General features: G+C 33.2%; 1 protein-coding gene across 1 annotated transcript; it reads right to left on the bottom strand.

Annotated features, from left to right (window-relative positions):
* Positions 1-10,567: 10,567 nt before the first annotated feature.
* Positions 10,568-13,118, bottom strand: LOC100242003 (thaumatin-like protein 1). Its single transcript, XM_010666529.3, has 3 exons — positions 12,738-13,118; positions 11,981-12,653; positions 10,568-11,052 (listed from the first exon to the last, which is right to left on the bottom strand). The coding sequence occupies exons 1-3, from the start codon at positions 12,802-12,804 to the stop codon at positions 10,845-10,847; spliced, it is 948 nt and encodes a 315-aa protein (XP_010664831.1). The 5' UTR covers positions 12,805-13,118; the 3' UTR covers positions 10,568-10,844.
* Between the last annotated feature and the right edge of the window lie 1,864 nt (positions 13,119-14,982).

Genomic DNA, 14,982 nt, shown 5'->3' with positions numbered 1-14,982 from the left:
AGTATATAGAGCTTCTAAATCCTATTCATTTGTATATAGAGCTTAGCTAGGTCTAGGAAGTTGCAGGGCTTATGCATGAACTTCTATACAGATAGTTGAAATTGAGACTATCGGGGTTGAAAGTCCATAATAATCCTGATGCCTAAAATAGCAAATAAAATTAATGGGATACAAACTCTAATAATAGCAATATACTCTAGGCCTCATTAATAGATTAAGCAATATATATGGTAGTTGAGAATGCCATGAAACTATCCTTCCTTAATGTAATCAAGTACTCCAATATGGACTTTCTAGAATCAACATGACTAACCTCATTGTATCTATAAAACCATCTAATGCATGTTTTCCATTTCTAAAACATAAACATACTTCAGAAGTAGCTCTTGATACATGAGAATCTATTCCATTGTTGCCTAATGTTCTTTGTCTAAATTAGAGATAACCACTACCTATGAATACTAACTGTGACATCCCACATCAGATAGGGGGGAAAGTTCCTGACGCTATATAAGTATGAACTCCTCGTAACCCTGTAGACGCGTTTTAAAGTCGTGAGAGCTTATTGGGCCCAAAATGGACAATATCTACATGGTTGGGAGCGGGTCATTACAAATGGTATCAGAGCCGATCCCCGACCTCAATGTGGGGTTTGTTTGGCCCCGTAAGGGTGTTTGTCTATTTGGCCCCACAATCCCGTGGGACACAACGAAGACGTTGTGTTGGGAAAGTTCTTGACACTATATAAGTATGGACTTCTCGTACTCCTCGTAACCCTGTAGACGCGTTTTAAAGAAGTGAGAACCCCCTTGGGCTCAAAGCGGACAATATCTACACGATTGGGAGCTCTTATACATACCATAACATACATCAAGCTACCAATTATGTATTCATAAGGCATATTATTCATTTCTTCATTCTCTTTGTCATTTGGAGGGCATTGCTTGGAACAAGTTTAAATGATCTGCAAGTAGATATACAACTGGTTTTACTTGCTTATGTTGAAGCCTTTCATAACTTTTTCCATGTACCTTTCCCACCAGAACCAAAGTTTTTCATACTTTGTGGAAAAAAATTTACCGTGTTCTTTTTTCTAACTTTAGCAGCATTTTGATTACCAGTTAGCAGATCATCCACATAAAGTAAGAGTGTAATGTCCCAAACCCAATTTAGGGGTAAAATTATAATTTAAAAATTATTAATTAATTAAAGTAATTTAATAAGGGTAAAAATATCTTTTCGTATTTAAAACCCCTAGATATAAATTAGATTTTTCATACCTTGTCTATTCACAAAATCTTTTTTTACAAAGAGATCAGAAAGAGATCATATGGCTGAAGATTTGGAGGTTTAGGGTTTGAAAATCAATTTTTCAGGTAAGATTTTTTTTAATCCTTAAATTAATATTTTATATTCATTAATTAGTTTTGAACACTTTAGTTATTCTTTGGAATATCTCAATTTTGATTAGAGTTCTTTTAATAAATTTATGGGTTAAAAAGATTAAAAATTTATGAATATAGTTTGATTTATTAAAGAAGATCTGTGAAACCAAGGTTTGGTTAATCTTGATTTTGATGATAACAAAATAAGGTTTAGAACTAATGATCATATTTCAAGTGTGATTAGGCAAGACGATTTCCAAAGTGGCAATCACAAAGACAAATCATGCCAAGGAGAAATCATGAAGAAGAAGACCACCTCAAAGAGAAGAGTTTTTCAAGATTCAAACTTCATAAGATCTCTTTGTAAGGTTGTTAGTGCACTAGGACTTTCATGCATTTTATTTTTTATTTATGCACCAAAATCATCCAAGAGTAATGTTGTTTTAAATATCTTTAGAATTGGATGATTTCATGTTTTCAACTAAAACCTTGTGTTAAATGTTTTTCAAACTTGTGTTAAAAGGTTTTAAGTTGGAAAAGGTTGGGTGTTGAGCTAAAAAATGGCTTAACCGGTTGAGGAACCGGTCGACCGGTTGTGCTCGTTTGGTCGAGGACCGGTTAAGGGAGGCCAAAAAGTTTCTCTCTCTCCCAGTGGCCTTCTCTTCCCGGTCGAGGTCTGGTCGAGGTCCGATTGAGGTCCGATTGAGGTTAACGGTCACCTGCCAAGCATTAAATGCTAACGGCTAGTCAACTGGTTGACCCTTAGCTCGATCGGTCGAATCCCCAAACGGTTAGTTTGACTTTTTTCTTCTATAAAAAGGCTCTAATCTTCATTGTTTAAGAAACTTAACCTTCCTAAATCTTTCTTGATCATATTTGAGCCTTGGAAGAGTATTTTTGAGTGCACCATTATTTCAAAACTTGCATATCTTTAGTGCACTATTCAATCCTAGTTTTTCTTGTATCATTTGAGCTTAAAGTTCTTGTGCTAGGATTTTTGTGATATCTTTTATTTGTAAATCCTTGAGAGAAAGTTGTTCAAAAGAGGGATATCTCTTGAGAAGTGTAGAGGGTGCTTGGAGCCAAAAGTCCAAGAGGGTGAATTGGAACCATAATCCAATTGTATTGATTGAAGGCTTGGTTTGGAAGCTTTGGATTAGTGGAACCTCAAGTTCGGGATTGAAGCTAGAGGAGAGTGGATGTAGGCCAGGTTGCGCCGAACCACTATAAACTCTTGTGTTTGCATTATCTCTTACCTACTCTTTAATTTATATGCAATTGTCTATATATTGATTATTATATACTTGCATGTAATTGTCTCTTGCATTCACTTGTTTAAATTTGCGAAAAGAGACCATCACCCTATTCACCCCTTTTCTAAGGTGATTATCATTGGTTGGATTAACCTAAAAATCCTTACAAGATCGATAACTTTTAATTACTCAAATGAATAGATCTAGAAATAAAATAAAATAAAATAAAAGTAGAGTGATTTTCTGGAATGGTGAAAAGAAAATAATAATAATAATAATGTAGATGTGTGTCGTGTAGCAGAGGGTTTAAAAAAAAAAAACAAGGATGCGTGTGGATGTCCAGAAAGGAAAAAACAAAAGAAGAAAAAAAAAAGATTTATTATTATAATAATAATAATGGGTGTAGTTGGTGGCTTGAAGTGATGGTGTTGTAGATATATATATAATGAGGTGTCAGGGTGGAATTGTGGTTAAGTGACAGTTGGATTATGAAAATAATAATAATAATAATAATAATAATAATAGTTTCCTGTATATGTTTTAATTTAATTTAAATATATAAAGAAATAAATAGTAAGGGTAAGATTAGGAAAGAAAATGAATTTTACAATAATTTGTAAACTTACTAAATTAATTTTTTATTGTTTAGTAAGTTGAAAAATAATATTGGATAGTAATAATATTAGCATGAGAAATTAATTAAAATCCTTAATACTAAGTAAAATATTTTTTGGATTTTCAAATTTATATATTTAGATAAATAATTAATAATCAATATTGTGTATGATATTATGTTAGGCGATGAGGAAATTCTTCAGAGTTAAACATTTCAAGTTTTTGAGCGCTTCTTTTAAGGTAAGGAAAATTAATGCAGATTTTTATAAAAGAAAATAATTTGCTTTTTATATTGTATTTTAAAATGTGTAAAAATATTATTTTTATCTTTTCGCATGGATCAAATAGTGTTTTGTATGGAAAGTATATTTGAGAATTTTCTTTGTCTATGAAAAATGAAAAATTGAGGAGATATGATATTTTGTTTTGTAAGTTTGAATTAATGAAATAAAGTGTTTGACTTTGGATTATATGACCCTAGTCAACGGGTTATAATTGTTGACATTTTCGGCCCTAGTCAACGGGTTATAATAGTTTATATTATATGACCCTTGTTAATGTGTTATAATAGTTGACCTTGTGAAACCAATGTTTGGTTAATCTTGATTTTGATGATAACAAAATAAGATTTAGAATTAATGATTATATTTCAAGTGTGATTAGGCAAGATGATTTCCAAAGTGGCAATCATAAAGATAAATCAAGCCAAGGAGAAATCATGAAGAAGAAGACCACCTCAAAGTGAAGTGTTTTTCAAAACCCAAGCTTCATAAGATCTTTTTGTAAGGTTGTTGGTGCACTAGGATTTTCATGCATTACATTATTTACTTATGCACCAAAATCATTTAAGAGTTATTTGTTTTAAATATTTTCAAATTGGATGATTTCATGTTTTCAACTAAAACCTTGTGTTAAATGTTTTTTAAACTTGTTTTAAAAGGTTTTAAGTTGAAAAAGTTGGTTGTTGAGCCAAAAACGGCTCAACTGGTTGAACCGGATGAGGAACCGGTCGACCGCCAGCTCAACCAGTCTAGGTCGGGGTCGACCCCCAGCTCAACCGGTTGAGGTCCGAGTCAACCCCCAACTCAATCGGTCGAGGGTGCAAAAAACTTTCTCTTTCTTTCAGAATGGTCATTCAACCTGTCAAGGTTGAACCTTAACCGGTTGAGGTCCGATCGAGGTCCAATAGTCACCTGCCAAGCATTAAATGCTAACGGCTAGTCAATCGGTCGACCTCCAGCTCGACCGGTAGAACCCCTAACGATTAGTTTGACTTTTTTCTTCTATAAAAAGACTTCACTCTTCATTGTTTCATAAACTTAAGCTTCCCAAACCTTTCTTGAATATATTTGAGCCTTGGAAGAATGTTTTTTAGTGCACCATTGGTCTAAAACTTGCATATCCTTAGTGCACATTTCAATCTTAGTTTTCTTGTATCATTTGAATTTAAAGTTTCTGTATTAGAATTTGGTGAGACCATTTATTTGTAAATATTTGAGAGGAAGTTTCTCAAGTGTGGGGTATCACTTGAGGGGTTGTTCAAGAGTGGGATATCTCTTGAGAAGTGTAAAGGGTGCTTGTAGCCAAAAGTCCAAGAGGGTGAATTGGAACCATAATCCAATTGTATTGCTTGAAGACTTGGTTTGGAAGTCTTGAATTAGTGGAACCTCAAACTTGGGATTGAAGCTAGAGGAGAGTGGATGTAGGTTGGATTGTGCCGAACCACTATAAAATATTGTGTTTGCATTTTCTCTTCCTTAATCTTTTTATTTATATGCAATTGTTTTTATATTGTTTATTATATACTTGCATATAATTGTCTCTTACATTCACATAGTTTAAATTTGTAAAAAGAGACCATCATCCTATTCACCCCCCCTCTAGGGTGATTACCATAGGTTGGATTAACCTAATTTTTCTAACAGACCTTATCATCCTAAGTCAATGGGTTATAATTGTTGACATTTGGTTTTGTTCACCTTAACTAGAACAAATTTGAAACTAGTCACTCATTTGTGAAGTTCCACCTAAGTGGACACCATTTGTTATTTAATAATCAGAGTAAAGATATTTTGAATGTATTTGATTTGGTTTTGATGAGAAATTGTTTTGGAATGGATATGAAAAAGTTTTCTTGAAAAGTTTGATTGTATTAGCATTTTGTACTTAAGTTTTTATGAAAATAAGTATATGCTATACCTTTTATTTGTAAGCATGATTGAAAATGTTTGATCCATGAAACTGTATTAATGTTCCTTATTGGGTTTTGAGTTCATTCCTCTTTGTTGATAATTTTTCAGATAACCTCAGTTCGGGTAAGGAGTGATCGTTAAGAGAGAAATTTGGCTTTATTATGACATTTGTTTAAACTCTCTTTATTTTGGACATTGTTTAGATGTTAAAAGTTAATTCTCGTTTGAATTATTTTGAATTTGGAGTTATTTGGACAATAATACTTTGGTTGATGTATTAGTTTTTTTTTTTTTTTTAAGTTGATACTTGGAGATTTTAGAATTTTGTCATACTACTCTAAATAGGAATTTTGTAATTGGTAAATTTTCGGTTATAATACGAATGTTTATATTGTTTTCACTTTGAGCCTTTGAGTTTGAGGTGTGAAATGACCGTAATGCCCTTGGAGTGGGTTTTGGGGTGTGACAAAGAGATTAACAAAAATCATTACTAAAAAAAAATTCTTTTCAAACACACTAGTCGAGAGTAGTCTTATTGTACCATTAGCTTCCATAAAAGGAGTTGAATTTTTTTTTTGTACCATTCCCCACATGCTTTCTTGAGCCCATGTAGGCTCTTTCTCAGCTTTCAAACAAGATTTTCTTTTATTTAGCTTTATAGCCTTTAGGTTGCTCCATGTAGCTTTCCTCATCTAGGTTACTACAGAGACATTCAGTCTTTACATCAAGTTGTTTAACTTCCATATCCAAATTGACAGTTAATCCTAGAACAATTATGATGAAGTCATCTTCACAATAGATGAAAATGTTTTTTCACAGTCGATACTCTTTATATGATAATCCCTTCACAACCAATCTTGATTTGTTCCATGGATATTGTGAGCTACTTTCTTTATATCTTCAATACAAATACCCTTTGTTTTTCCAATATCCCTTACCTTTTAAGTAATTTTACTAAAGTGTTATTTCTTTGTTTGTTTTTAGCTTTTTACTAATAGTAACTTGTTTTCAAATTTCAAATAATTTATTTTTTAATTTATTTATTTATTACTTTTTTAAATTTTCTTTTACCAAATAGAATAAATTAAAATATTTGGATTTCTCTAAATGCTAAAAATAAATCACCATAACTAAAGTAAACATAATTGCTTTTTTATTTCTTAATACTTAATAAAAATAAAATATTAAAAAAATAACATAATACTTAACACTGTTAAGCTCTAGTTAGTTTTAAGTTCCATTTAAAATTAAAAGAAAAAAACAAACAAACAAATATCATCTAAGTTATAAAATGAGATTCTCATTTAAGGACTTCATCTCTTCTTAAATGACATTTAGGTGGTGTTTATTTTTTTACTTAATTCTAAATAGAACGTTAATGCTTAATAGTATTAAATATTATGTTGTTTGTTTTTATAATATTTTATTTCTATTAAGTATTAAAAAGTAAAGAAAAACCAATATGTTATTTTTCCCATTTAGAAAAAGCTACATATTTTGGTTTTTTCTATTTAGTAAAAAATTTATAATAAATCATGAAAAAATAGAAAAACAAATAACGTAAATTCTGAAAACAAATTGTTTTAAGCAAAAAAACAAAAAAAACAAACACCACATAAATCTCTCTCTCCATTTCAATTGCATTTAATCAACAAGACCTTCTAGTAAGTCTTTGTTTCTTGTCCCTTATTAATAATCACATACTAAGGTGGTGTTTGTTTTTTTTACTTAATTCTAAATAGAACCTTAATACTTAATAGTATTAAATATTAGGTTGTTTGTTTTTGTAGTATTTTATTTCTATTAAGTATTAAAAAGTAAAAAAAAACCATTGTGTTATTTTTTCTATTTAGAAAAAGCCACATATTTTGGCTTTTTCTATTTAGTAAAAAGTTTATAATAAGTCATAAAAAAGTAAAAAAACAAACAACTTAAATTCTAAAACTAAATAGTTTTCAGCAAAAAACCAAAAAAACAAACACCACCTAAGTATCTCATGATTCTTGTCCCAGTGGATCTTCTCAACTGAGGTTGAATCGATGGTTTTATAGGATTCTCATTAACTCGTTTATCTTCATCTACAAGTTTCAAACATCATTTTGGCATCATTTTTATCTTTGCCTACAACTTTTATTGGGATTGTGCGCCTAAAACAAATACTCTATAGACATTTATCTTGATAATGCGTTGGTAGATGATGAGAATCATTGCAAAATATGGACCAATTTATTTATTTTAGTACATGATCAATAGTCTACTAATGCATCTAGGGTTTGGATTATAGATGAATTAGTGTATAGAGTTGGGCTTGCACAAAAGTTTATAGTTGTCAGTTCCTTCCAAGCTAAAATTATTTTTTCATGATGCTACACAAATAGTATGACTTGACTTGGTCATAGGGCTAGGGTGAACACACATCTAATGTGTTAAATGAGAATTGGAAAGTAAGTGCATTTGTTGTGATGGGTCTTACGCTTGAACACCATCATTACTCAGGCCCGTTAACATTTGGGCCTGAATGCAGGCCACATTTCAACACCATCGTTACACAGGCCCATTAACATTTTAAACACCATGGATGGCACCCATATTAATACCTTTTTTCTTTTTCTTTTTTTTTCAATGAAAAGAGACTACGATGCAGAATATCTATAAATTGGATTGACAAATGAGTTATAATAATCTTCAAATCCAAACTTCATAATATTTTTAGAAAAATTTAACCACCAAATGATCAACTTTATATTATAAATATATTTCTTAACTAAACACTCTGTCATTCTATTTACTCTCCTATAAATATGACCATAATCATAAATATTTAGATCCTGAAATAACTTCTAAATATTCATAATTAATAATATAATAAAATTAGGAATATTACTTTTTTTTATTATTTCTAAGGTGGTGTTTGTTTTTTTACTTAATTCTAAATAGAACCTTAATGCTTAATAATGTTAAATATTAGGTTGTTTGTTTTTGTATTATTTTATTTCTATTAAGTATTAAAAAGCAAAAAAAAGCAATATGTTATTTTTTCTATTTAGAAAAAGCTACATGTTTTAGATTTTTCTATTTAGTAAAAAATTTATAATAAGTTATGAAAAGATAGAAAAACAAATAACCTAAATTCTGAAAACAAATTACTTTTAGTAAAAAGCTAAAAAAACAAACGCTACCTAAGTCACCTTCAATCTTTAGGCTTAAGAACTTATTGTTCTTGATAGTTAACACAACATTTCTTTTTTGAAGTTATATATTGAAGTATCATCATCAATATGTATACTTTTTGTCATTTTTATTGTTCCACTAAAGTCTCTAATAACCCATCTTATATGCTTTTATTCTTTATCATTGGAACCATCAAAATTTAATTTAAATCTTCAATTAATTGGAGGAATCTAGGAATTGATTTTTCAACAATTTGAGGTACATTGTCTACTTCATCTCGAAGATACGAGTTAATCATATAATCTTGAAGATGCTTTCTAAATACTTTAAACACCATCATTACTAGACCCTAGTCTTGCTTATATTATAAACGCTAATAGAGCGCATTGGAACTTTGGACAAAATCGAAGATTCGTTAGCTTTTATTCGGGCACTAAACCCACACATTCAAGCATATTTAAATGCAGCCGGCCATGAATAAACAAAGACCCATTTCCAAGCTGCCTACTCCCAAAAGAAGCTGATATGATTCTCTGCAGATAATGCCACTCTTAATTATTTCACCATTGTTAACAAAGAGTATCTCTTCTTGCTTTTTAAAATTTTACCTATAGTTTATCTAAGCCATTGCCGTTGCTTTAGTTCAGATTCCTCATTTTCCCTTTGTTCCTTTTCCTTGGTTTTCCTCACGCCCAAACAGAGCACTGACATGAAAGTATTTAATTTTCCTGTCTTCCATTTCTACGTGCTAATTCTATGAACCGATACAAATCTGCATTAGGAAACCATAACATGTAAAACCATATTCATAAAAATTAAAAATGTTTTACATATTAGTGTGATGTGATTATGGTTAGTGACTAAAAATTCAAGTTGTCGTTGTCTTACCTAAATCTTAGGGAATGGATCTACTACTGTTGTCTTTGTTTAGTTCAACTGCCTACCATGATTTATAAATTCAACTAATTTACTTTAAAAATGAAAAATCTAATATGTGAAAATGAAGGAAACGCAAGCCATTGGAGGATGAGGTTCCGGTAGCACAAAAGACAATACGCATATTGCACCCACCTCGCAACGAACTTAGAATTAATTCAACTATAGGCTTTAGACTTTGAGGGAGATTGTCCACCATGCATTTCAATCAAAGTGAATATGGGCAGCATTCAAGTTTTATATGCACGCAACTACCATTTACGGAGAACCGCAAGTTTCTCCCCCGTCTGCTCTCCCATCTTCTCATGTTTGTTAGATATTTTCATATATTTGTGTATAAAATTATCAATTGTTAAGAATATGATATGCACATCGAAATCCTTCCTAGGATTAAGTTTTTAAGAACATTGATAATTCAACATGATATCAAACATTGGTTGAATGTAAGATTATCATTTACATGTTTGTGGTCCAAAAGGGTTAATTGCATTTATTTGTCTCTTTTCTTTCCTCTTCTCTTTAAGTTGTCTTCACGTGTGTTTAAGAGCATGATATCCATATTAAACTCAAATTTTATGGGTTTAAGTTTTTAGAAAAATGGGTAGTTGAATAAGTTATATGTTAAAAAATTTAAAATATTTGGATTTAACTTTTTCATTACAGATTCCCTTAACCCATTTTATTGGCATCATCACATGGCAAGCCAAAATGATTAGAGGCCGGCGGGTGGTGGATCGAAGTCAGCGCAAAGCTTAAGGCAGGTTGGTAGTTATTGGGATTTTAAAAATGAGGACGATGAAGGTCGGTGTCGATTGTTGTATGTGTATTCTTGAGGAAAAAGAAACCAGACGCCTAGAAATTAATGGAGAAATTTAATATAAAGAAAAAAAAGGGGAAGACATGATGGAGTATGGGGCTTGATTCATTATGAAGCCAAAAAAATCACAGCACTACCAGCCTTGCAATTCCAGCAAAGTAGGTTTTCTTCATGCAGCCATTGATCATTATACTCGGATTCACAGTAAAGCAAACACTTTCTCTCTTTCCTCTAAATTTAATATCATATAAGCTTTACCCTTTTGATTCTTGGCTTCACACTAAACTAAAGAGAAAAAACAACGAACATTAACATATATATATATATATATATATATATATTTCAGTGTTTTCTGAATGAAAATTATTCAATCGTCTATACATGTGGCACATGGAAAATTGGGGTCTAAAATGATGTTGCAGATCCCAACCCACCAATGCTAAAGGCTAAAGCTGGATATGAATGGACAGAGAAACTATAAAGAAAGAAAAAAGAGAAGGAGAGAGGAAGTTGCAGAAGCAATCAATGTAGAATGCAGTGCAAAAGAAGAAAGGGTCCTGGAGGAGTCCCCGGTGATGAAGTTTGATAACCATGGAGCATTGAGCACCGTCGGGTCCTCCGCTGATGACCCAGCAGCCGGAGTTCCTGTGGTCACCGGGGATGAATCCCTTGAAGACTTTTGACTGTACACACGAGAGTTGAAAAAGGATTCAAATGTTAGCATCGTAGACTTATTATTTAGTGAAAGCATCTGTCCGAATATTGATATCATTCTAAACCATTTTCTCAAGAGATCAAATTACTCGTGCATTTGAAATTCAAGAAATTAATATAAAAAAAATAAAAAATTGAATAACAGTCCTTTGGAGTTTGATTAGGCAAGCAAATCATCTGTTGCAAGGTTGTAGTCATGGCGCCCACAAGAGCTTGTGTTTTGATGAAGAAACATGGATGGATTTCCAAAGCCAGTAATTAGAATGGCACAGGATCTATCAAACCCTGTCTTCGTGTGCCTTACACAAGCCTGACATTAAGTCACTTTAATTACTGACATCACATGAAAGGCCTTTTATTTATTTGAGATGAGGGAATGCATACCTAAGATGCACCCTCACATTTTATTTTATTTTTCCTAGATTTATATTTTTATCTCAAATATAATATAGATAAAGTTGGTCCAATTTATCTATCAGAGTATCCTTCTAAAAGATAATTTATACATCATGTTTGAGTTTAATTAGTTGTACCAATCTAATACAAAACCTATCATTATCTTCTCTAATAATGATTAGAATTTTGGTACTAAGTACATGAATATTCTCCTTCAAGTACATTTTTTGTCAATTTACTTTCCAAAACCTACGGTTGAGTCGGTGATTTAGCTATCTTAGTCAAACCCTTGTTTGGCAAAGAAAGGGCCAATTAATAATTTATTTCCTAAAAATGTGTTGATTGGTGGGTTTAAACAAACAAGTGGAGTCTTTTAAGAGGCACAGCAGGAAGCATAGAATTTTGCAATTTACACGTAGGATTCGGATTCTAAATGTGGAAAGATGCTGATAATGAATAAGCTGGAAAGGCACACAGTAAGGGAAAGATTAGAATCCTTACCTTGTCAATGAAGGGCAGAATGTAATCATATAATTTGCTCCGCTACACGTAAATGTACTCGTAGCGTCGTCGTAAGCGTAGCTATACGACTTGGGGCATGCCGTTTTGAATATCTCTGAGTACACCGACGGCTTACAAGTCGTCGGTGATCCATACGCACCGCTACAACAGTACTCCGGTTTCGCAAATGCCCCACATGCACTATTACACGCCTGGCCCTCGTTGGCCTTCAGCTCCGCCGGACACTGCTGGTTCAAGTCGTTGACGCAGCCCGTCGACGCGCATGAGCCGGTGCCACCACTCGCTTCCACGATCATGGGTAGGTTGTAGCCATCTACCAAGCTGACGTCGTAGAAGTCTTGCTGGCTCCCGGAGCCGATTGTGAACTCGGCTAGAGTCGCCGGAGGGATTGCGCCAGCACCGTTGCACTCCACCTGCCCTGAGCCGCAGTCCCCGGTTGTGCAGTTCCCGTGGCCGGTGGCGTCGAATGTGCAACCGCTTCTGCCCCAGAACCTCCCTGACCAGCCTACTGGAACTTCAAGGGAACGAGACCCGCCGGAAGAGAGTTCGAATCCGGTAGTTTCCAATCTGGAGCTTCCCGCATTGGATAGTATTCCAGGCCATACCGTGAAATCACATCTATTTGTGATCGCAAACGTGGTCCCCGAAACACCTGTTCAACAGTAAAAGCTTCACTACATCAAAATGGTGTCATACAAACCAAGATTGTAAAGTCAAAATCTTTTCGCATTTTTACCTCTCAAGAGTAGAGTCAAGACGAGAGCCGAGCACCGAGAGAAGAAACAGGAGAAGATGGGATTCATTTGAAGAGATGCTTGCAAATATGATGGATATACCGTCTAGCTAGCTATCTATCTGATATAGATTCTGTTGAAGGTGAATGTTAAATCTTGCTTGGATGGAAGAAGGGTTGGTGCATTGAAGAGGTGATTGCAGTGAAGGAAGAGGAATGGAGAAATGCATTGGGCTTTCCGACTTATAAGATCACCAAATTATGACTTTTTATGAGAGGAATGGAGAAGGAAGGTGGGGGTTGATAGGGAAAAAGATATAACTACTTGGGGCAGCTTCTTTGTACCGTTTACAATGTGGGGGGAGGTGGAATAGAATAAAATCTACTGTAGTACCATACTAAATGTTAGGGGGTACCAAAGCTTGGAAAGTTGAGGTTATATGCCCCGCCGGACCCAACCTTGCGTGTTAGGCAAACGTTTTTTTAAGTTAATTTTTACTCTTGGACTAGACTCACCCACAGTCTCACTTTGGGTTCCTAATTCAAATGAGGTAATGAAATTCAGAACACATGCTTAACATATACGACACCATTCAGAACTTTGACTGAAACTATGAGAAATATACTACGTTAAAACTTTAAAATCTGACATTCCCATCAGCACACACAAATCAAAAGTGGAGAAAAAAGTGTTCAACAGACTGAGTTTTAAATACCAATAATTTCCAACCAGACAAACCAAGCTTGATTAATTTCATGTCTTTAAGGAGGTTGGGATTTGTTGTCCTGATTAAGGTCAAAGCATCTTGGCTTCTTTGGTGTAGCATCGTAGATTTCCACCAAACAAAACGTGTACTGAAGTATTTGTTGAAGATTCTTGGCTTTCCAATGTTTGTCTGGACAGCTGGCTTTTTTGATGGAATTAGATTCCAAAAAATCTGATAATAAATTAGACACTTTGATGTCCGACCAATTATACATAATCACATAAGAAAGTTGGTCCAGAGAAAAGAGAGATCCCTGAGAAGGTGACAAGTTGATCAAAATGTCAAAAGGTTCGGTACAAATGACAGATTCTGGCCTCATGTGTTAATCAAATGGGCCTTTGGTTGAAAAAGCAGGCTATCTAAATGTGATTTTCAGAGAGCAACCGTCTTCACCGTCCCATGATTCCTAATTACTCAAAACCTGATCAACACACCCGGAGGCCGGTGGCCTTGGTATCATTGCCAGTAGTTTGGTCGGCAACGTGCAAGTAAAATAAGAAGTGTTCATAATATTTTCTCTCAGCCACTTCTCAGGAACAAACACATGGACCTGGGAACCAATTGGAAATGCAGATATTGGATTATTGATGGCCCAGTATCAGATCTTTTGCAAATGGAAAAAGATATTTGGATTGGATGCCACCCTTTCTTCAAATATCAAAACCATGATGGAATTCTTGCTATATGGAAAGAAAAAAGGACAAAAAAAAAAAACATTATCATTTCAATGCACTCCCAAAGCAAATCATAATCATTCCGAATGATTAACTAAAGAACAAAATGGAGAACCATGTGTCCCCATGCGTGGTTTTATTGCAATGAAAACGTCTAACATTTTGATAAAAGGGAATGCCAATGAGAAGGATACAAGTTTCAAATTTGCATTTCTATTACCTTTTCATGATTAGTTTTAATTTTCTGTGTTGATTGCTTAAACTTTTTGAAATTCAAATTGAAGGCCATGCATGTTGGCTTGCATGATGGCAGCATTGGATGTACGTAAAGAACTTAACTAGGAATAACGTACAGGGGTTTAAGATGATTAATAGTAGTGTGCACTGGGAACTTGTTTTATGTTATGATAGAGATCTTACTCTTTCAAGTGCTCATTGTCATACTAAAGAGATGGTTTAGCCCTTAATGCAAATTAAATTTATTTATGGCTACTTTGTGCATAACTTCAAGTCAATCAAACTTTGTTTCATAAAATTTAAAATCAATGGTATAAAAAAATTTCATATATAAATTATGTGATATTTATATTGGGTAATTATTAAAGTTTTATTATATATGTGTGAATTTGTTTTTAACCATGTAAATATATTTTAAAGTCAATGTCTATCAGGGATATTTGTTTATTTGATCTTATAATTTTATGAAACATTGTACGTTGGTGTCCTTCCAATAGGACATAATGAAGACATCGTTGTTTGCATGATAAATAATTGTAATATATTACATCAAATATGAGAAAAAAAATT

The sequence above is a fragment of the Vitis vinifera genome, chromosome 18 (genome assembly GCF_030704535.1).
Source record: "Vitis vinifera cultivar Pinot Noir 40024 chromosome 18, ASM3070453v1".
NCBI classification, from domain to species: domain Eukaryota; kingdom Viridiplantae; phylum Streptophyta; class Magnoliopsida; order Vitales; family Vitaceae; genus Vitis; species Vitis vinifera.
Note: the sequence above shows the minus strand (reverse complement) of the source record. Positions and strands in the feature narration are given on the sequence as shown.